We start from the raw sequence: 24,787 nt of genomic DNA, 5'->3' as shown, positions 1-24,787 counted from the left end.
ATTTTTGAAACATTTTATTTTTTTATGGGTAATGACTTAAAAAATTTAAAAACATATATATTGCAAAAACATTTAAACTTGTATTTATGGAAGACTTTTTTAAAATCCAAAACAACTTAAAGTTAAAAAAAATCATCCAGAACTCAGGACATGTCTGGGAAAAGATATTCCCTGTTTTAGACTGTGACATTTTAAAAACTCATTTTTATTTGCTTTTTAAATTTAATTAAAAAAATGCTTTAGATAAATTCTAAAATCTAACACTAAACAAAATATTTTAAATAAAAATGACAAAATGAACATTTTATTTAATTTCTTTTTAAAATAATTTAAATGAAAAAGGAAAAATAAACGTTTTATTTAAATTCTAAATAAAATAATTTGTACATAAAAATGTACAATTACGATATTTCATCAAAGTAATTGATGAAAAAAAAAGATTAGTTGCAACTTATTATTTCACTGAATAGATCATTAGGCAATTTGGAGTTGTACACTTTACACTTTTGAGTATGAATCTCCTTTGAATTTATTAATTAAAAACACTTGTAATTGTTTGGCGAGCGTTATATAATAGATAAATACAAATATTTTTAAATATTACTTTTTTAAATACATACCAGAATCAGAATTAGATGTTTGCAAAATAACAATTGGTATTTTTGGACCTAAAATAAAGAGATAAATTATTAATAAAACACCTTAAAGTACTGAGGGCTAGAGTTTTAGCAGACAGTATCTACATATGAAGAACATTTATTATAACAAAACAGAGTTGAAAAATGGCATAAATCTTCTTGCTCCCATTTTTTTTTGCTATGATTGACCACTCCCTCCTAAAAATTTTTTGGTTTAAATTTTACATCTCAAGTTGCTTTTATTGGAAAATATTTGGCTTCCACCATTAAAAAAAAGTTTTTAAATTAAAAAGGAAATATAGAAGTTAAGCAATTAATCAAATAAAACACAGATTTTCAACAAACATAATTAATCTTTAAATTGTTAATTTAAAAACTAATTTTGAAAACATTTTTATTTCTTATGACAGCAGAAGACTAAAATTCTGCTTTGTAGGCAATCTCCAAATAATGTTGCCTCAAAAATATTTACTGGCGGCAGACACCAAGCTTCTGCCTCCCAATTAGCAGCAGCCTTCAAAATATGCCTCCAATAAAAATGACAGTGGCTGCCAATTGAGAGGCAGAAGCAGTCAAAGCAGAATACAAAGCAGAATATGAAGCTAACATAGCTTCATATTTTGCTTTGTATTTTGTAAAGTTTTATATTGTTTTCAATCAAGCTAACATAGTTTTGATTGAAAACAACATAAAACTTTGCAAAATTTTAACAATTTATTAAGTAGCAGAGAGTGAAAAACTGCAAAAATAAGTCTTAATAAAAAAAATCAATAAAAGAATTAAAATCTTTTCATAATCTTACCAACAAACAAACAAACAAACAAACAAATAAAATAAGGGAGGGGGGGGAGGGAGGGGTTGGCATAATATATACATTAGGCATTGCAAAAATATTGCTAATCAAAACACTTACCTACTATTTTTAAATGAAATCAATTATTAAAAATATGTAAACCTAATATATTATAAACAAATATATTATTACTTTAAAAGTTTTATAAACTTTTTTTTAAAACATAAAAAAAATTTTAAAAAGATTTCTTTGATTTTTTGTCTTTATTCAACTTTTTTGTTTGAGAAAAAAATCAAAACACAAAACTTTTACATTAAACAAAAAAAAGTCAAAAATTTACAAATACATAAACAAACAAAAAAAAGCAAAAGATAGAATCAAAGCTAACAAAAAAAAAAGATGGTACTATCACCACTGATGGGTCTCAAATGGTAAACAAATTAAATGAACTTTTTAGCTCAGCTTTAGCTGTACTGCTATTAATAATATTCAATTGCTCATTAAAGACTAGAGAAATGTCTCATTATTGGTCAAGAGTAAATGTGACACCGCTGTTTAAAAAATGAACTATGAGATGAACTATGTTGGAACAATTATAGATCTATTTCAAGGCCTTTTTTATAAAAGGCCTCAACACCATGCGGGAATTTATTTGACTGAAGGCCGATTTTAAATACAAGCTGTATAAAAGTTGGAAAATAATGGTTGCTGTTTTCAAAGAAACTTAAGTTAAATAGTTTATGGTGCCTTTATAATGCTGAGTACCAAACTGTTGCTCAAGTTATAAGTCTTAAGAGTGTAAAATATCTCAATACAAATTTCCTTGTGAAGTATCTGAAAAAAACAAGTGGTTTATGAGTATCCCTTGCTCAAACTGGACTTTAACAAAATATAGCATTATTTGTAAGTTGCATTGGCCAGATGATGCTGAGTTTACTTTATATCATGGTAAACTGAGACTGATTAATCCTCCATCAGTGTTTCCAAATATCTCTAAAAGTTGTCAACCTTCTTCACCATAAAAAATAAAAAAAACTGTGTCTTCTTCAAAAATAGGTATCAAAAAAGATGAATTAGAAGAGTATAAAATAATTGATAAGTTAAAATTTGAAGAAGTAGATGGTGTTCTATTGACATCACGATGTAAACATTATTACTCTGACGCCATCTTATAGGTCAAACAAATACACATTAGTTTAACGCAAGGCTAAATACTATTATCTGTTAATGTGGTTCCTATCGAAAAAACAGTTAAAAAGTTTATTATTTTGAATAAATTTATGTAGAATTTAATTCTCTTCCTCATGATATAATTAATTTTTATTTGTTTAAACTAAAACTCAATACTGAATAACTTATTTTCTAAACACTGTTAAACAAGGTAATCAAACTTAGCAACTAAGTAAATTGTAAATAATTTGAACAATAATACAATAAAACAAGCAAAACCACAAACTTAGAAGAATGTGTGATTTTAGAGGCAATCAACACTCGTGCAAAAAGTTGTAGAAGATCCAAATGATTACGATTTTACTATAAACTAAAATACTATAAACTTCAAATTGTTGAAAATTTATGTTTACCTTTAGCTGAAATTCCAGAATGTTTTTCATAAAACAATCTGGAATTTCAAAATGTTTTATGAAAAACATTCTCGCATGGTTGATGTTCATAAATTAAACTTAGTTAAAAGGTAAAAGCTGCATGTTTAAAAGTAGTTACTCTTTACATTGAACCCTGCAGTTAAGAAAAGTATACGTATTAGATGAAAGTTTGATACAAAGGCCTTCATTGGTTTTAAGATATGTAAGAAGTGATCTCGTGCCACCAAATAAACACTTCTAAAAGCATGTGAAGCTGTTGCAGTATTACTTATGGCTTGTGCTGCTTAAAGAAATGAAAAAAATTGGAAAAAAGGCCATTCATCATTAAATAGAGTTGTAAAACCTCATAACAGTATTAAATAGTATTCAGGTTTTATCAGAGAACTGTAAATCGTGTAAAATTGTGGAATGCAGATAAAAATATTGATTATCACTTAAAAAATTGATTTTACTTCATAGATTTGTTAGCAAAGTTTACATTACATATACATTTTACTACATAGATTAATATACAACACCGAAGTTAGAGCTTGCGCAGTTTTGTATTATTTCATTGAATTCAATAATGCATCTTAAACTATTTTTGATATCTGTAAACAAAAACAGTTAAGCTAAGTTTTTACTCAAAATTCAAAATGAGGGAAAATCCTAAAAGCAATCAAGAAAGTATTAGTTGATTAAAGTCAGCTGAATAAGAAGAAGATTCTTCCATTTGAAAAGGAGTTCGAGTTTTTGTGACTTATAAGTTATTTTTGCTTTCATTTTTGCGTTTTCTTAAAACAATGTTTTTCAATATGTACATGTACTTGAAAATATGCTCAAATTTACACAAAAATTCCAAATGAGCATATTTAAAATTATATATAATCAACTTTTTGTAGGATTTTTTAATTGTGTACAGTTTTTTTTTCATTTATAATTTAAAAAATCTGTTTCAAAAACTTAAGAAAAGCATAGCTTTTTTTTCTTTCTATAGGAACCATAACAATGATAATAAGTTATAAGATATCAAGGTTAGAGAGGATAAACCCCAAAAACTTAAAATAAATAGTAAATGTCCAAGAAATCCTCCACTAAAAAAGATCTTCAGCAAGTCGTCAAATTTTTATTTCTAAATCCATAATATTATATTTCTTTATTTTAACGATAGGTGTTTAGCTTTATATATTGTTGTGAAAATGGATGAATATGCTCAAAACAAGTACTTGGCATAGTTTTTTATAATTAATTTATAGTTTCTATGAAAAAAAAAACAATATTTTTACACACGTTTAAAAACAATCTCTTTTAAAATGTATAATGAAAATAAATAAACCAAATTTCTATAATTAAAAAATCTCATTATTTAAACTTTTATTTTTATCTACAAAAATCAAATTAGAGAAGTTGCACTTTATATAGTGCACAATTCTAAAAATGTTGTAATGTATATTATTTTAAACGTGCTAGTCCAGCATTTTTGTCAATTTGAGCATATTTTTGAAATATGTGTATTTAAAAATGATTTCTTAAAAATCCAGATAACTTAAAACGTTCAGAATCATGTTAGTTAATAGTATCAACGAAAGTTATTAAGTCATTATTGAGTTCTAGTTGTTTACATTCATTGTCAAATTCAATGAAACTAATAAAAAAACTGCACATGTCCAACACACTTTACTTTTAGTGGCAATATATAGAATTGTACAAAAAGCCCACAACTAACAACATCTTTAAATGACAATGAGTCACCTCTTCTGAGAAACTCATTTCACACTAATCAATGAAATGAAATAGATCTTCTAAACATTATAACAGCTTGCTTAATAATGTTTTAATACTTACAGATCTATTACGTATTTAATAGTATTAATTATAGAAGTCCTTGAAATGTTACAACTTATTTCAAAAAATTTTAGAATTTGATTTGTGTCCTTTCCTACTTCTCTTAAAGCTAATGTAGATCTTTCAACCAATTTCATCTACTATGAATACTTTTATTCGCAGCAGTTTTTGATGCAAAGAATGGTTAATTAAAAACACTGCTCTTAAGCAAGCTTTTAAATTTAAAGTTTAACTTATGAATAGCACCCATGTCTGTTTCATGAAAAACATACTTGACATGACAGCAAAAAGATGCACATATGATTTCAACAATTTGAAGTTTATAATAAAACTATAATCATTTGGATCCTCTGCAACTTGCTTACATCTTTAGCACGAGTGTTAATTGCCTCTAAAATGACACATTCTTTTAAGTTTGTGATTTCGCTTGTTGCCAGTTATTATTGTTATTAATTATTATTAAATACTTTTAATATAATAAAGCAATTTAATAAGTAATTCAGCACATTTTTTTGTATACATAGCATTTTAAAATATTAATACAATTTAATAAGTTATTTAACATGCTTAAACAACCAGAATGTGTTCACTGTGTCTGAGTAATGTAAGTTAGCAAATTGACACAAAAGAATCTTATGTGTTATAATACTTAAAAGATGTTAAAAATGTAAAACAAAAATAATTAAGTCTATTTTTAAATGCTTCGGAGTACTTTATATACAGTTTACTTATTCGCACATTACTTCACTATTACATGAATTATTAGTAATGTTCAAATAAGTAAACTGTATATAAAGTACTCCAAAGCATTCAAAACTCTTGTTTTCAAAGCTGTATTATAATATAATACACCTTTGAAAACAAGTTATTTAATAGAGTTTTATTTTAATTCATTCAAATAATATTTGAGCATCTAAATGTAATAAGAGATCATTCTGTTGTCTGTACTGTTTATTCTCCTGATATAATAACCCAGGCTTTTGAATATATTGCAACAAGTCGTTTCGTTTACAATCAATTGTGTTGTGATTATCGAACTTTAACTTGTATAACTTAAAAAATAAATTCTCAAGATGATTTAGTTTTTTTAAGTTCTGTGCTATCAAAACTTGAGGGAAAAAAATAAACTGTGTTTTATTGATAGATGAAATTTATGTAAAAGCTGCTTTATTATATCAAAGTGGAAATACTTTCGGAAAAGTTTTTCGGAAAAAAATTGCTTGTTATTGCAACAAATATATAACAAACATTTTGTAAACAAGTTCGCCAACTTACAGGAGATACAAGCAGTTCACTTTCACATAATTGCAATGGCCTAATTGATTTATCTTGCCATCTTTTATCAATTGGAAATGAATATGTAATTTTAGGTTGGTTTTTTTTTCTGATCCAATTAAATATGCTTTGGAAAATTAAATCAAGGATCAGGTGGTACTTATTTTATAACTACTAAATTAGTTATTGAAATATTCAACATGAGAAGCTGGTGCTACAGCTAAGTATTGACGCAGAAGGAAATGACGACCATGTCTTTTATGTCTTGAAGATTTAAATGACAGGGGAAGTTGACATTATTTACAATTTAGCAGATCTAGAAGATAGTATAAATACAGACATTTTATATACTATTGTTTAACACTTTTGAACATAACCAGCAAGGTTATGTTCAAAAGCGTTCCGCTGAAGAAATTGAGACGATACAACTACATACTATGAAAAATATGGAACTTATTTGAATAACTTATATAGTGGATGAGTATCATCATAAAATATATCCATCTGATATTTTATCTCAATGGTCTTTATTTTGCTACATATATTTTTCTTTACTTGAAAAGGAGTTTGCAAAACATTTCTGATTCGATAGTTAACATTTATTGCAGAGTTGTACAGATTTTTTATTTCAAAGAAATAATGCCAAACACTGGCAAACATGTCTTTAAAGAACATACTTCACACATTCATTTCCCAAAAGTAATAAACTAACTAAACTCAAAGAAGTTTATATAAACGTTTTTTTTTTCTATTTCATACAAAAAAAAAAATTTATTGCTTTTTCATTTCACTTATTATTTCTTTTAAATTAAAAATCTCAGTTGAAAATGTTTTTATTTAACTTTACAAGCAGTTTTTTAAAAACTTTTTAATACTTTATAAAATATTAAAAAGTCACTAATTAACCTCGACAAACTTATTTTGAAATAATAAATCAAGAATTTTTTCAAACAGACTGTTGTATTTAATCTTGGCAAAGCTATAACTTTTACTAACCTTTTTAAAAAGCCTTTTTTTTTTTTTAAATCGGCCTTTAGTCAAAAAATTCCCGCACGGTGTCGAGGCCTACTATAAAGAATACCTATTTCAATCACATCAATACCATGGAGAGCATTATACAAAAGGTTTTAAAAAAATATCTTATTGACATTGACCTGATTTTAAAACAACAGGATATTGCTCTTTTTGTTCAAAGTATGTGTAACTAATTTGTTGACGTCATTAATCTTTATTACACAAGGAATAGAAAAGAACTCTATTGAAATTTATAGATTTTACTAAAGCATTTAAAAGCATTTTTCATAAAAAGTTATGTATCAAATCAGAGGCATTTGGAATTAGGTACTAGATTGGTGCAAAGCATTTTTAAATAATCGAGAACATAGAGTAATAATCAGATATAATTTTTCCAAATGGAAAAAAAGTATTTTTTGGGATACCTTAAGAGTATGTACTAGGACCCTTATTTTTTGTGTTATAATTCAAATATATTTATATTTTAAATTTCAAATTAGTTCAAATTATATGCAAATGACACTAAATTGATTTCCAAAATTATGAGCCAAGTAGATAATGAAATTTTTCAAAGAGATTTAAATCATCATTTTTTTTTTAAATGTTATTCGCCTACCTAAGAATGAGAGCCAGTCGAGGAGGTTACATTTTTGTGGTTACAACCCTCTCTCTTTAACTCCAAAACATTGACAAATAATGCCGCTGCGTGGAGAAACAAGTTGAGTGCAGTACTAACAGGGATGTGCTAGGGATTGAACTTAGAACTTCCCTGTTTATGAAGCACGCGCTCTACCACTACACCACTACTACATTATTAATGAAAAAAGAATCATGAATTATTGGCTCATGAATTTCAACCTATAAAAGTGTAACATTATATACAATGGAAAAAAAATTCTAGATAGAACTATAATGTGACTAAAATAGATGCAGGTGCTTGCACAAATTTATCAACAAAAGAGCAAAATTGGTCTTGCAGTGATTACATCAGAAGATTTAAAATAGGAACAATTTAAAATGGGAACAGCACATTAAAATGACAATCGGAAAAGCAAACAAAAAACTTGGTCTAATAAAACACAGTTTTAAAAACTTCAACATAAATTTAACAAGATTATTGTATACATCTCTATTTTATCCCCATTTAGAATATGTTGCTTCAGTCTGGAATCCATACTATAATAAGGATGTAAAACAATAGAGTTCAATAAATAAATAAAGTTCATAGGAGAGCAATAAGAATTAAAAATCTAAGAGGACTAAAATACAAAGTGAGGTGTCATCATGGCGACATAATTCAATTTTTTTAATTTCATAAAGGTATAGACAAAATTGATTGGCATCATCCAAATGAAAAAGTAATTACAGAAAATACCTCATGAACACAAGGATATGAACAAAAGATCTACCAGAGAGGTGTTTCCAGCACAGCAAAGTACAACTTTTTTACCTAAAGATCAATTAACATGTAGAATAACCTCCCTCAAGAAACAATAAATGCATGTGAAATAGGGCAGGTCATTTTTCAACTTTTTATAGTAAATGCTTAGGCCATATGAATTTTAAATGTGTTAGTCCTTATATAAAAGTAATGGTAAATAAGAATTAAAAAATTTATATTTTTAGATTTTCAAGTTCTGACCTCAAAAACCAAAGTTTTGGGTAAAAAATGTGAATTTTGAGTTATTTGACACCTATAGAGTCATTTTAGTTAAAGTACTTAAAATTTAACAAAGATTACTATTTTTGATATATTTTGCTGTAATATCTTGCATAACAATATTATGACTGTAATGTAGCAAACAGTTGCAAAAGGTTCCTTAAGCACCACCCCAAATACAGCCAATTAAAAGCATAAAAAATTATTAATTTATTGTTTATAGTTTGCTGCATTTTCAAATCGATCATTAATTAGTCATTTGTATGTATTTGCAGAATGATCTTAATTATACATATACAATTTTTTAAAGTATCTTTATCAATACCTTATAAATTAATTAGTGGAGATTATTGGCAATAGGGGACAAGTTTTTTAATATTGCAAGAAAACATTTTGTTAAAAATTCTTGTCTAATGATGGAAACCTAATGTCATATGGGCACCTAATATCAGTTATTGATGGCATCAATAACTGACATTAGGCGCCTCAATGGGGTTTATTTATGTGTAAGGTACAAACCATCTATATAAAATTGGTTTGAAATTTTATTCTTAAAAAATAAATGAAATCTCTTTTCCAGCCAAAAAAGTAATTGCTTAAATGTATGCATGGCACTTGTCATCAAACATATAGCTGTATTGTCATCAAACATATACCTGTATTTATTATCAATCATTTACCTGTTTTAAAATTGGCAGAATCACAGCCAACAGCAACTAAAGTTGAAATATCCTATGTTCTATAACCCATTTGTATATATGTGCTCCTATGTGCTCTTCTGGGGATAATAAACTCAGATTTGCTTTCTTTATCATTTTTATTGATGTTATTGATATAAACCATCTGACTCTGCACAAACTGAATAACAGTCTTCTTGAACAAGTCTGTGGTGAAATTTTACAACTTCTTCCGTCAATGAAATTTTTGTCTCACCTTTTTCTGATCAATCATTATACATTAAACTATATCTTTTTTTTTACAATATTATCATTTACAGATTTTAATTGTTTCATCACCTTCAATTTAGAGGATTAAATTTTCTTATTATCTGTCACTATTTCATAGTCATTAAAATTCACTTTAAGAAAGCTTGCCTCTATAGTTGCTTTTAGTGTTAGTGTTGAAATTGTTGCAGTTGCTCTATTAGATAACCCATATCTTAAGATGCCAATGTAACTTTTTTCATATTTAATGACTTTTTAGAAATTTGTTTGCTTTTGTACTTAGAATCAGTTTTAGGAACAACATCTTTCATCATCAGAATTTACAATATTATCAATTGGCTCTTTGATTTTATTTTCTTGATGATGAAAAGATACGTATTCTATTTGTGACTTCTTTTTCCAGTTTCCTTATTTTACCATTTGTATCTTTTCTGTTGGCTTTTTTAAAATCTTGAGCACCTATTTGCATACTACTTTTTGTTCCAAATATTTCTTTTTGAGATTTTATATACCAAAGTTCTATTATAGGTATTTTGTTTTATCTCATTAACAATAAATATAAATTTTAAAAATAAAAATATTATAAATTGACTCTTTACAAGAAACAACATCACACTTGCACTTCTCAATATCAAATAGCTTTTCCAGAGTAGAGTTAGACTTAGAAATGATCTTAAATTACACTTGAAGTTAATAATATCTGTGGATTTTTTCCATGCTTTAATTTTTCTATTTATATCAACTTCATCCACCACAATCGAAATTACAGGATTCGCTTTCAACCATTATGATTTCATTTTAAAGAAAACTTTTACCTATGTATCTTTAAGTTTAGCGTTTGCTTTACAGTTTTCATATTTTCTAACAAGCAGACCTTATTTCATAATATCTCTTAATGTGGATAACTCGAAACTTACTTTCAAAACCAATCATAACACTTAGTTTGCAATTTGGAACCAAATAATCAATTAACAACACAAGATATTACAGCAAAATATAGAAAAAATAACCATCTATGTGAACTTTTAAAATTACAAGTTTTTAAGCTAAAATAACTAGGTGTCTAATTAGAGGTATTTGGGATCAAAGATTTAATTGAATATCTTTTTGAGTCAATCGGAATAATCTGTCAAAAGTTGCAAACCACGTATACTGCCTTTTTATACCCAAAACCTAGGTTTTTGAGGTCGAAATTTGAAAACTTAAAAAAAAGAATTCTTTGTTTTTTTGCATTACTTTTATACAAGGGCCAACACATTTAAAATTCATATAGCTTAAGCATTTACTGTAAAAAGTTAAAAAATGTACATTCCTTATTTTAAAAAACTTGTACCATTTATTTCTTAAAACATTCATAACACACATTATTGTCTTATGTTTACTTTCTCGCAATTTAATTGTTGTTGTTTTCTTTAATGTTTATGGGTGAAGTTCTTAACAATCAATTAATTATTCTTTTATCAACTATAAATAAAACTACTTCTTACAACAACTTTAAACAAACTATCAACCAAGTTTATCAGTCATCAATAAGATATTCGTCTTACTAGGTTATTTTATATCAACATTGTTTTAAAACATGATTAAACCTATTTTTACTAAAAGATTTTGTCCAGAAACATAAAAATTAGTGATTGCGATTACTTAAAATAATATACTTTCACAATAACTTTGGCCCATCACAATTTGCAAATTCTTAATTCGCCGATTTCAACATTTTCGATTTCATACTACTTTACAGTTTTTTTTAGTGGTTTAAAAATAAAAAATGAAAACTATGAAACAGTTTTTTTTAACATTTTGGCTTTAACAAAATCGCCAACTACTTATAAACTAGGTAATCATTTCTAATCTATGTTCATCCTATGGTCAATCTAAAAAATCAATGAAAATGGAAAAACTTTTGCTAAAAAACAAGTTCAAAACTAATAAAACTATATTATTATAAATTTGTTATATCAAATTTACTAAAAAAATTCTTTTTAATATAATATCTTTAAAATAATTTTTCCTACAGGCTTGATTAGGGTTTTCCTACAGGCTTGATTAGAAATATATACAGTTATAAGTGCATTATTACTTTTGTATATTAGCACTTTGGTAACAAGATAAAAAAAAATTATTAATTTGTATTTATAAATATATAAACAATACAGTTAAATGTAAAGCTAACATAAAAAAGTAACTTGAATAAAATTTATTTAAAAGAATTTTCTTTAACATAGTTTAGAAATTTTAAAAGTAAAAAAAAAATTAAAACGGAGCAATTTAAATTTTTAAAAACTTTAATAAAATAAACTTAGATTTATTAATATTTAATAGTAAATTTAATCTAGATATAATAAAATAAATTTAAATTTTAAAAACAAAAAGTAGAAAAAAATTTATTCAACAATCTGCTTTTTTTATCAACAAAAAAAAATATTTCATGATTGCGGTGAAAATGTTTTTTTATTATAAATGATTGTTTAGATAACATCTCTGCCACACTGAAATAGCCTGTTACCAGGGGTTTCATTACATAAATCAACTATTTTACAGCTTGCTGCCGCAAGTAAATGCAGCTACATTGACTGAGGGTTTGGCATGAGGCAGCAATCTTTTTTTTCATTATTCTTTATTTTTTTCTTCTTTTTCTGTATGTTCATTATGCTTCAAATGATATGCTGTTTATGCTTCTAAATTTGCTATTTCTAATTGTATGTGCAATGGGTTCAGAATGTAGATGTAGTGATATACATGGAACAGATGTAGTAGTATACGAGGTTGAGATGTAGCGGTATACAGAATATAGATGTAGTGTATATACAAGGTACAAATGTACTGGTATACAAGGTTCTCCTAATATTGTTTGTTTCAGGTGTAGAAAAAGTACTTTAGCAGAATACAAAAAAAAAAAAAAAAAAAAGAAAGAAATTGAAATAAACAGCATGTAGAAGCAATACAGTTGATTTTGATACCTCTTGTCATTCCACTCAAGTAAAGCAGACATTAAAATAAAAACCAAGTTGTGGCAATATACTGTATAGTTACCAGTATGAGGTAATATGCAATAGTCATAAGCCACAAGCTTTAAAAGTGAAAATTTGAATCAAACTCTAAAATTCTTTGAAAGTAACATGTTCACTTGTTTTATTGAGAAACTGCCTTGTTTATCAAGCTTCCTGTGTGTGAGTTTTTTAATTATTCTTACTTTATTTAACTCCCCTAAATGTCTTATTTTAAGGAAAAGCCTGCTCAAAATTAGTGGCCCCAGACTGTGGGAAGCTAATATGTAAAAAAAAAGCCAGTGGCTATCCTAAAAGTAAAGTTAAACCAAAATTACTAAGCATAAATTTATTTTTGAAGCAAAATGAATTTCAAAAATGAATAAAGTATGAATCACCCCTATATAAGTAAATAGCATATGTAATTAAAAAATTGTTATTAACTGTACTTTCAATAGGTAAAGCACTTCCAGAAATCAACAGTTCACTCCTCATTTTGTTAATTGCATCATCTGATATCTTTTTTTTTTTTATATCATCTCTCATTGTTTCATTCCAGAGATCAGAGTACTCCTGTATTTCACCTCCTTTTTCTGAGTTCGCAATAAAAAAAATTTATGTATAGTATAAAAATTAAAATTTATTATAAAAATAAAACCAGCTTAGAAAAAAAAACAAATAAATAAAAATAAAAACCTTGTTAAATAAATAAATATAAACATCTATTAAACATCTATTTTTAAATTTCATACCTGATTGATGGCTTATGTGGAATGGACTCTGTTTTTTGTATGGTATATGAAATCTTGGATCATCAACCAAAACATTTGTGATTGATTGATTTCCAGTGTTCCAGTGAACTTTATCTAAATTTAGTGCTTCTTGCACAATTGAACTACTTAGTGGACCATTTAATGAGAATATAACAAAATCAAGTCTATGACAGAAAACATCAATTGCATTTTCTTCTTTCTCATTTAACTCATTCTTTTTTTTTGATTCTGTATTTGATAATATTCGAAAAATATCAACAACACTCTTTGATATTTCTGGGTGAGAGACAAGGAAAAATAAGTTTCTACCATCAGATAGATTTTTACCATTAATAATATAAATTGGACCAATGCAGTTCTTTGGATAAGAGTCTGGATAATATAAAATCTGCTTGATATATTTTTTTCCTGCCACAAAATCTTTACCATGCAATAAACAGTCTGAAAAAAAAATTGTTACTTTTATTTTGAACATAAGGTGCAAAAATTTTGTACTAAAAAATTGAATTTGTATACATTTTATTACTTTTTATGCTCTATACTTACAAAATAATACATATAAACCATCTAACTGCATCATTCACTTTCATAGTGCAGTCATGAGTTTTAACCATTTTACAAATTATTAAGCATTTTAAGGTATAATAAACTGATGGTTATAATTTCTCAACTTGTAAATGCACATTTTTTTAAGATTTTAGCACTTTAAAATTTTTAATTTTTAATTTTACCATGTGTTTTAATTCCTTTATGCCATTTTTCTAGTAGATTTAATGTTTGTGAAATATTGTTGTGGAGAATTCTCTTAATTTCAATGAAAAGATTGTTTCATCATCATCAATTGATGACAATGAGTGTTTCTTGCAAGCATAACTGTATATTTGATGTTATATTTTTAATTTTAATAAAGATCATTAAATATAACATCAAATATACAGTTACACTTGCAGGAAGCACTGATTGTCCATTTTATTATTTAAAATGTTATCAAAAATTCACCGTAAAATAATGAATTAATCTGATGCTAATAATAAAAGAAGTTCATCAACAACACTTAACATCAGAGCTATAAAGTCAAGTAGAAAAAACTTCCAGCTCTTATACCCTGTATCCTATACCCTTTTGCTTCCATTTAATATTTTCAACACTAAATTCTTTATATTAATTCTGTGTTGCAGTCATCCAGTTGTAAAAAGTGTCTAGCTCAAAAGATTTGATGATTTTTCTAAGTTAAGCTCCAAGTTAGTAGGCCAAAACAACATGCTCCTATGATATGTATTGTATTTATGATGTTTTTTTATATTATTTTCTAGCATATTCTTTAAGAATATTTCTAATGATTTGCAATAGTTGCACACAGACTGCTATTAGTTTGCAAAAGTTGCACACTGACTGTCATTTGGATACTGATAATTATAATTGATTTCAGAACATTAACAATCATAATCATAAGTCTGCAGTTTTAATAAATATTATCAATGATAAGTAAATATAATAATAATAACAATGATTAAAGTCTCTAATTATTATTAACACAAAAAGTGTAAATTGTTTTAATTTTTATTAAATACTCAAGCAATTAATTTAATATATTTAAAACAAGTTTATAGGAAAAACTCACCAGTTTCAGGAGAAGTGATATGAGACCAAATTTCTGTCAACTTTTCATAACTGATCTTTATTTCAACAACTTCTGTGTAAGTTTTATCCTGAATTTAAATTAAATACTTAATTTAAAAGTAAAATTAACTTTTTAAACTGGTTTTAAACTATAACATTATTTAGATTTATATTGACAAATGACTTCATTTGATTTCATATTTAATGTATATTTTCTACCTGTAATATTGCAGATTTCTGTGAAGCTCTATAAGCTGCTCTGTAACCTTTGTCACATGGTTTTAAAGCAACTCTATAACCCCACATATTAACCATTTTAAATCTTTTTGCATGCCATATGTGAGTCTCAAGCCATGAATTTTCTCGGCTTCTTCTGCTATATTCCTCAAGAAGATTTTTTGGTTTTCTTTTATACTTTCTTGTCTTTTGTTTTGGTTTGGTGACATTTTCAGCCTAAGAAATTAAAATTCTTTAACTTCAACTCTATTTTAACCTTTATCTTTATTATTATATACTTGCAACCCTCGGAATTAAAAAAAATAAGATCGACAATAATTTGCCGACCTCTATCTTTTTGAGGTCGGCAACAGGTCGGCAATAATTATTTGATACAAAGGTGTGACCATAAAACATAGAAAGGAGGTCGGCAATTTTTTGCCGACCTCAAACACTTTCAGGTCTGCAGTTAGGTCGGCATTGCCGAATGCCGACCCTAATTCCGAGGGTTGTACTTGATTTTCTATATTTCAATTTCTTATTTTAACTTAATGTTAAATAACTTTTAATTTAAGGAAACATCGCATCATTCAAAAAAAAAAATTTATTCAATAACATAAATTATAACTACAATAAAATATTTATAACACTAATGCTTTATAATAATAATTAAAATTCTAGCTTTCAAAATTGTTGTGCTGTTACTATGTTACTAGCAAAAAGGACTGGTAAAATAAGTCATCAGAGCTAAGTATGTTAAATACATTATAACTCTATCTGTTAGACTTTTTTTGTAATAACTTTCTGTATCTTGTAATGTCTGCAACAAAGGAAAAGAGAAACATCAATACTATAAACAAAGTATTATACAATAAATTCTCAACAAAAAAATTCATAAATATGAAAATCTATATGTGAGAACAGACAGCAATGGGTTTAGGAAAGTCTTCCTTTTGTCTTTTAAATAATTCAATGTTGACTTATAATTATATAAATTATAACAACATAAATTTTGTTTAAAGTACTAATTACAATAACTTTAATTACAAAGTTGTAACAAAATTTAAATAGCATTTAGTAAATGGTTTAAATAAAAATAGTAAAATTTAATGATAGTTGTCTCAGATTTAAAATTTAATGATACTTTGCTTAGAAAACAATCAATATTAAAAACTTCTTAAATCAGTTAATAACAGCGGGAACTCTACCTAAAAATAAAATATGACCCTTATAATGTAATAAAAAATCTTTTAATTATTAAATATTTTATTTAAGGTGTTTTTAGTACCAATTATTAATTAAATTGTGACATGATTTTTAGCAAACTTCTGTTTGCTAAAAATCATGTCACAATTTAATAAATAATTGGTACTAAAAACAGCTTAAATAAAACTACTAAATAAATCTACTAAAAGGGGAGTCATTGCAAGTTAATAAAAATTTTTATGTACATACATTAACATATATATAAAATACTTATTGTAAATGTTGGGGAAAATTTTATAGATTTTAATTATATATAATTTATTATATAATTAGAAATATCTAATTCTATAATAAAATCAACTTTAACAAAGTTAAAAATGTCTAAATGTCTAAAATGTTAAAAATAAAAAATCTTTTACTAAGAATTATTTTCAAAAAAAATTATTTAAAAAAAGTGATTTGAAACATGTAAAATGATGTGGTTTTTAAATATTTTTCATAAATTATACCCTCTATGAAATATAACTGAGATTGTTTAAGGCAAAAAAAATGTTATTTTTCCAATCATGCCAATTTTTTAGATACAAAAAAAAATCAAGGCAAAAAAGACTTGTTAGAAAAAGTATCTTATATTATATATATATATACATATAGATACACATATATGCGATCTACAAACTCTACTTGACTTACAAACATTTACATTTACATTTACAGTGGTTTGTATATAGTTATATAAATAGTGTTTTGATGTTTAAATAATTTTACATTTACATAATTTGAAATTTACATTTACATGTTTACATAGTTTTAAAATTACATATTTACATATCTGTATATAAATTTCTTATATTTTCTCATTAAAAAAAAAAAATTCTAGATTTTTTAAAATTCTAGATAGATAAAAATTAAAGAAAGTGTTGAAAAACCCAAGAAGTATTGAAATACAATTAATTATGTTTTAATAAGTTTAAATAGTTTTAATAAGTTTAAAAAAACTATAGTTGTTAATCGATCAAATTAGTAATCAAAGAACAATGCTGCTAAAAATTGTAAGTTGATTGTAAATATTTGCACACATAAAGTAAAACATTTTCAACAGAATTCTAACTTGATTTTTGGAACTTTAATTTACAACCTTGGTTTCTAGTATTAACTTTTTGCAAATTTTGGTAAAGTGCAACATTTGAATATTAAAAACAAATAATAAGATATTATTATAAAACTTATTTTCTTTTAGAGATATTATTATTATTATTAATATTATTATTATTAATATTTGTTTATTATTTATTATTATTATATATTTATATATTATTATTATATATTTATATATTATTATTATATATTTATTATTTGTTTATTATTACTATCATTGTTTATTATTATTATTATTATTATTATTATTATTATTATTAATATTTGTTTATTATTAATGTTTGTTTAATAATTGTTATTATCATTAAATGTAAATGAAGAAATTTATAAAATTGCAAAAGTATGTTTCCAGTTCAATAAACAAATAAATAACAAGTAAATAATTTACTTTTATCTAATTTTATTTAAGGGCTTACTTTTTTTTTCATACTTTAAACATACATTTAAACATGATTTATAAATCAGGTTCTCCACTAATACTTTAATAATCTTTCAAAAAATACTTTAATTTAATAAAAAATACTTTTAAAAAAAAGAAAGGTCCTCAATATTTAATTTGAGCAGCGCCCAAAACTGAGCCCAAATATGATCGACGCTGTCACAAATGGTCTAGAAATCCTGACAGTTATATTTAAATAAAAAATACAAAATACCAACTTAAACAAATAAATAGCAAGAGATAGCAGTTTTCAGATAAAATAAAATTTTAATTATTTCATTTCTTAAATCTATAACAATAAATTTCAAAAAAAACAAAGTTAACAAAAATATTTATAAAAAGGAGCATTAAATAAAAGTGTTCTTTACATCATGCACTCTGTACTCTGGCCTGGTAATCAAGAACACCCTAAGTGCTAAAAGGTTTTAAGATATTTGGCTAAAACAGTTTAATATTATGTAAATGTGTAAATATATTTTTATGTTTGTATATTTTTCAGAAAACATGCACTGGCACTAGCATAATTTTTGGGTAGAGTCAATTTTTAGACATTAAATTTTGTTAAGAATCATATTTGATTTTTTTTTTTTTTTTCAACATTTTCACTTCCAACAAGGCTGCAAGCAACCATTACTAGAGTTGAAAGTTACTGGAGGAGAAAAGATGAAGTTTGTAGAACAAGATAACGATTGAAAGACAACTTAAAAGATTGCAAATTATATGAATCAGGAAAGCAAGATAAAGAAAGCAAATTCCGAAGAACTGATGTTCGAGAAAAAAAACTAGACAAATAAGAGTTTTTGGAGCACTTTGGAACAGTTACAGAAAAAGGATGAGACTTAATTGAATGACGAGTAACACAAGAATGAATTTTAGTAGATGGCACAAAACGCTAGTTCTTTAGAGCAGTGCCCATTAGAGTATTTGTAGAAAAGAGAAAGAGAAGCAACATTACGACAAAGTGATAATGGATGGAGGTTGACTGCAAGAGCAGGTTCAACTATGTTTACAATGTGTTTTTGCACCTTGTCTAAAAGAGAAAGAGTATCATTAAAAGATCTGCCCAGATATAGCAACAGTATTCCATACAAGGACAGATTAGAGATTTGTAGAGATAAAGAATAGAATCCAGAGTAAGAAATTATCAAGCACAGTAAAGAGATGCAACCTTAGCATATGCTAATTTTTCGATGCATTTGATACATGATTTCCAAGAAAGATCAGAAGTAAGATTTAATCTTAGAAGATGAATGGTAAAAGACTTGTCAAGTACATCACCATTCATAAATATAGGAAGATCTAAATTATTGCAGTAACGATTGGCTGAAAAAATTGGGCTTTATCTGAATTAAAGTTCACCACCCACTATGAGCCCTATGCTGTAGCAGAAGTGAGATACTTTTCAAGCTCAAATGCCCCCTCCAAGCAATCAGAGTGTTGGCTTTTTATCATGACAAGAATAAATGATAGTGTCATCAGCGAACAATCCCAACTTAGATGTAAGAATATCTGGAAGATCGTTAATATTAATTAAAAGGCATATAGGGCCAAGGATTGAACCTTGAGGAACCCCTGAGATATGAAAAATATAAAGAAGAGTATTGTCCATCGAGGACAACTTTTATACTACGATTGGAAAGGAAGGATTCAATAATCTTTTGCACTTAGGGTGTAGGCCACACGCTATTGCACTTAGGGTGTTAGGGTGTAGGCCAATCTTGATTGGTAGGACTGCATTATTAAGTCACACTTTTGTTACCTGTGCTTTTTCTCTAAGACGATGTGGTAATCTTCTAATATCATAGCTAGCAGCTCTTCTTCTCATATGCCTTGGAAGTTGCTGAAAAATTCTCTGATGTTTTAAATGGTCAGCTTCTTTTAATGCATTTTGAAGATTTTTTATTTCATAAGCTCTGGCTACAGCATAATCATAAATATTGATACCTAATAGATATAAAATCAATTTAATAAAGTACATGTTAGTTCAGAAACAATCACCTGGTTCATCAATACCGGTCTAAGAATACAACTACTTCATAGATGAACTTTTGCCAGATAATATTGTGAGCCATATTCAATTAGACCAAATTAAAAAGATATTCAAGTACTGTTAAAGACTACTTAAAATTTAAAAATCATTTGTGCTTCTTTTTTATGTTGGTTTAATTTTAATTATTTATAAGTGCATTCCATAAATATACAATATTAGCCTGTCAGTGGTAATATCAGAATGACATTACTTACAAAACAGTGGGTTCCAATTAATCATTATAAGTATATTGTGTGTTTTTATATTTATATAAAAGTTAGCAAATTAAAAGTATAAATTGTTTTACCTCTTGGATCATGACTATCTATAGTTTCATTGGTTGAAATGTAATCATCTTTAAGTTGGTCTTTCACTCTAAAAGTCTTTTTTGTTGGAAATGAAATATCTTTTGGGTCTGCCTGTTCTGTTGCCATTTGAGTAGTATTTTTAGTATTGCTTACCTTTTTTTGAACTTATTTTCTTATTGCTATAGGAAATTTTTAAAACTTTCTTTTTAAATCAGTATGAGTTTCTTTTATTTATAAATATAATTATTTTTAAAATTTTTTTATAAACAAATATCTATAAAAAAAGATTTTTTTTAATTATGATAATTTTTTAACTATTTTTCTATAATTTTCTTGTTCAAATTTTTTTTCTACTACTCTACATTTTTCCCGACTTTATAAAACAAATCAACCCATTTGATCAATTGAAAAAAAGCATACCAGACAGACATACTAAACAAAAAAACTACATACTTGAGTTATTATCCATGCTAGATTAAAAACAGAAATAATAAATTAAGTGAATAATATTCATATTCTTTTAAAAAACTAAACTTAATATTAATAAAAAACAAAATTTGGGTACCTTATCTAAAAATTCAATTCTCAAAATTTCAAACATTAAAATTGGAATATTATTTAAATAAAAATTGATTAGTTTAAGCAATGTTAGAGTAAATTTTCAAATAGTGTGTTTAGTAGTCAGGGGCTATTCTAGACCATTTTCAATAGCGTCGACCATATTTGGGTGCCGCCCAAATTAAAATTTTTAACGATTTTTACAGCAAATGTTGTTTTCTTTTTGCGATATAAATGCCATTTTTCCGCAAAAAGAAAACAACATTTTGCCAGAATGAGGGGGTACCATTACCCAAAATTTTTTTCCTAGAATAGGCCCTGGCAGTGTAAGTATACACTAATAATGTAATCAATATAACTTGATCACTCAACAAAATATTTTAAGAACTGTGCTCATTAAGTGTTTAAGTTGCTAAATTGGAAACACTTTTTTGCATAAATATAAAGTTCAACTTTGCAAAATTAATGCATATACTGAAATAAAATTATTTTAGTGCATATATATATATATATATATATATATATATATATATATCTTGCATGGTTGTTTCTAATTATTCCTAGGTTAGTTTTAGATTGTTTTTAAAAAAAAGTTGTTGTTTTTATCATTTCATAGACTGTCTGCTCTAACCAAACCCTCAATGGATGTGGCAGCACTCCGTTGCAAGTCAGGCTATAAGATAGTCGATGCAGCAACACTCTCTTGTAGCAGCAGACTGTAAGATAGTCAATGTAGCAGCACTTCCTTGTAGCAGCAGGCTATAAGATAGTCAATGTAGCAAAACTCCGCACATGTTTTAGAGTAAAAAAATAAAAATATAAAACATTCAGAATGTTTTTATTTTTAAAAAATAAAATAAAAACATTTAGAATGTTTTTAAAAACATTCTGTTTTTTTAATTTGCATTTTTGTAGTCTTTTAAAAAATCATCAAATTTAATTAGTTTCCTCAATTAAATTAATGCATTTTGTTATAGTCTAACCTTAATTTTGTCAGTTTAAAAACCATAGACAAGCCATGAGCTGTTTTTAACCACAAACTGTATATTTAATGCATTTACTATAGGTATATATATATATATATATATATATATATATATATATATATATATATATATATATATATATATATATATATATATATATATATATATATATATAAATAAATTATGTTAGTGTATTCTACAAACAGAGTGTTCAATGTTCTAAAAGAACAGAGCAATAATAAATTAGTAAAAACACTTATCTAATTTTTGATTACTTTAACACTGTGTTCTAAAATATATACAAAACCTAACGATGAATTATCGTATATTAATATTAATTCGAATCATCCCCCTCAAATTTTAAAACAAATTCCCATTTCAATTAACAATAGAATTAATCAAAACTCCTCTAATGAAAATATTTTCAACTCTTCCAAACGCGTGTATGAAAATGCTCTTAAAAAAATTTGAAACAAAAATTGCAAAAAAGCGAAATAGAAATAGAAATAGAATTTGGTTCAACCCTCCGTACAGCAAAAATGTTTCAACAAACATTGGAAAAGCGTTTTTAAAATTAGTTGACAAACATTTCTCTCCCTCTAATAAATTGCACAAAATTTTTAACAGAAACACTATTAAAGAAAGCTATAGCTGTACAAAAAATATTGAAAGAATTATGAAAGGCCATAATTTTGCATTGATTAATAAAAATGAATTTCTCAAAGAAAAAAATACTGAAAATTGTAACTGCAAGCAAAAACTTGACTGCCCTATGAATGGCAAATGCTTATCAAAAAATATTATTTACAAATGCATTGTTTCCTCGCAAAACAACCCTGATAAACATTATATTGTCTTAACCGAGGGCAAATGGAAAAAACGTTATGCCAATCACAAACAATCTTTTAAACATAAAAAATACTCAAAAGAGACTATGCTGTCTAAATATATTTGGCAACCAAAAGAAAAAAATATTAATTTTAAATTAAACTGGTCTATCCTAAAAACTGCGCCTGCCTATAATAACATTTCCAAAAAATGTATACTATGTTTACAAGAAAAATTTGAAATTATTACTCATTTAGATCAAGAAAATTTTCTGAATAAAAAATCAGAATTAATTTCTAAATGCAGACATGAAAATAAGTTCCTTTTAAAAAATTATAAAAACAATTGACCAGTCCAAATTTATCCTAATTCTAAAGAATTCTTTTCATGATTTTTTAATTATCTAATGTAGTTGATGCAACCTCCTCGTTGCAAAATACTACAGTTATTACATAATTAATTATAACGATTACCAATTTCCTGTGAAATATTTTTCTATAATTTGAAAATTTTTTTATGTTTAGACATTCTTCCTGATGAACCTACTGATGGTGAAACACAGTGTTGAAGTAATCAAAAATTAGATAAGTGTTTTTACTAATTTATATATATTTATATATATATATATATATATATATATATATATATATATATATATATATATATATATATATGTATATATATATATATATATATATATATTGTATTTTGGTACAGTAATCAACAAATGTCTGTTCAATGGCAGAAAACAAAATCAAACAGTTTTGGAATTGGGAATGGGGTTCGTCTAGGAAGTATATTGTCACCACTTCTATTTAACTTTTACATACAAGATTTGATTTCATCAATATCAAACCTTCGTATTGGATGTAATATAGGTGGTATATTCATGAATGTGTTGGCCTATGCTGATGATATGGTTCTAATTGCGTCTTCTTGGTTTTCTCTTCAGAAACTAATTAGCTTTACAAATAAGGAATCTTCCTTAATTAACATGTCCTTTAATACCAAGAAAACTGTATGTATGGTGTTTAATCCAACTCAAAAATCAAAAGTTATATCAAACTCCTTCCCAGAATTATGCGTGTCAGGATGTGAAATTGCTTTTGTTGAATCTTTCAAATACCTTGGTCATATAATTAAAAATGACCTTACCGATGATCTTGATATAATCAAAGAGGTGAAGGGCCTTTACACACGTACAAATATCTTAATTAGACGCTTTCATTTATGTTCCACCAGAGTGAAGGTTAAACTGTTTAAAGCATATTGCATTTGTTTATATGGTGTTCCTTTGTGGCAAAATTATAATGATAAAATAATGGCACGCCTTCAGTATTGCTACAACAAATGTGCTAAAATGTTTTTCGGATACAACAAATATGATAGTATATCTTACATGCTTTTAGAGTTCAGATTACCATCTTTTCATACAATTATCTTAAACTATAGACATCTTTTCGTAAACAGTTGATGGCTTGTACCTTGGTGAATCACTCTATGAATTAATTTAAAAAAATTTTAAAATAAAAATTTTATTTTTAAAAAAAAAAAAAAAAAAAAAAAAAACTATGGACCTAGCACCTAATTTGTACATGCCTGTTGTCTGAAATATATTTTATTTATTTATTTATTTATATTTATATATATATATATATATATATATATATATATATATATATATATATATATATATATATATATATATATATATATATATATATATGTATGTATGTATGTATGTATGTATGTATATATATATATATACATATATATATATATATATATATATATATATATATATATATATATATATATATATATATTATATATATTTACATATATATATTAATCAGAATTAAGGTCAGGCAGCCTTTTGCCCACTTTAAACTTTAAAATACCGACTTTAATCTTAACAATTTTTTCA

At 25.8% G+C, this 24,787-nt stretch overlaps 2 protein-coding genes across 2 annotated transcripts in view; one reads left to right on the top strand and one right to left on the bottom strand.

The window, feature by feature from the left end:
- LOC100200523 (ribonucleases P/MRP protein subunit POP1) overlaps positions 1 to 20,764 on the bottom strand; it is a 30,386-nt gene extending 9,622 nt beyond the window's left edge. Inside the window, exons 1-7 of the mRNA XM_065792581.1 lie at positions 20,488 to 20,764; positions 19,911 to 20,095; positions 15,352 to 15,585; positions 15,134 to 15,221; positions 13,492 to 13,953; positions 13,189 to 13,332; positions 621 to 668 (exon numbers count right to left, since the gene is read on the bottom strand). Of these exons, the coding sequence (XP_065648653.1) occupies positions 621 to 668; positions 13,189 to 13,332; positions 13,492 to 13,953; positions 15,134 to 15,221; positions 15,352 to 15,585; positions 19,911 to 20,095; positions 20,488 to 20,614 (1,288 nt within the window). The 5' untranslated portion in view covers positions 20,615 to 20,764. The remainder of the gene's footprint in view (positions 1 to 620; positions 669 to 13,188; positions 13,333 to 13,491; positions 13,954 to 15,133; positions 15,222 to 15,351; positions 15,586 to 19,910; positions 20,096 to 20,487) is intronic.
- Positions 20,765 to 23,587: 2,823 nt separating this feature from the next.
- LOC136078534 (uncharacterized) lies at positions 23,588 to 24,334 on the top strand. The gene has a single exon (XM_065794312.1). The coding sequence runs from the start codon at positions 23,588 to 23,590 to the stop codon at positions 24,332 to 24,334; it is 747 nt and encodes a 248-aa protein (XP_065650384.1).
- Positions 24,335 to 24,787: the final 453 nt, after the last annotated feature.

The sequence above is a fragment of the Hydra vulgaris genome, chromosome 03 (assembly GCF_038396675.1).
Source record: "Hydra vulgaris chromosome 03, alternate assembly HydraT2T_AEP".
NCBI classification, from domain to species: domain Eukaryota; kingdom Metazoa; phylum Cnidaria; class Hydrozoa; order Anthoathecata; family Hydridae; genus Hydra; species Hydra vulgaris.
Note: the sequence above shows the minus strand (reverse complement) of the source record. Positions and strands in the feature narration are given on the sequence as shown.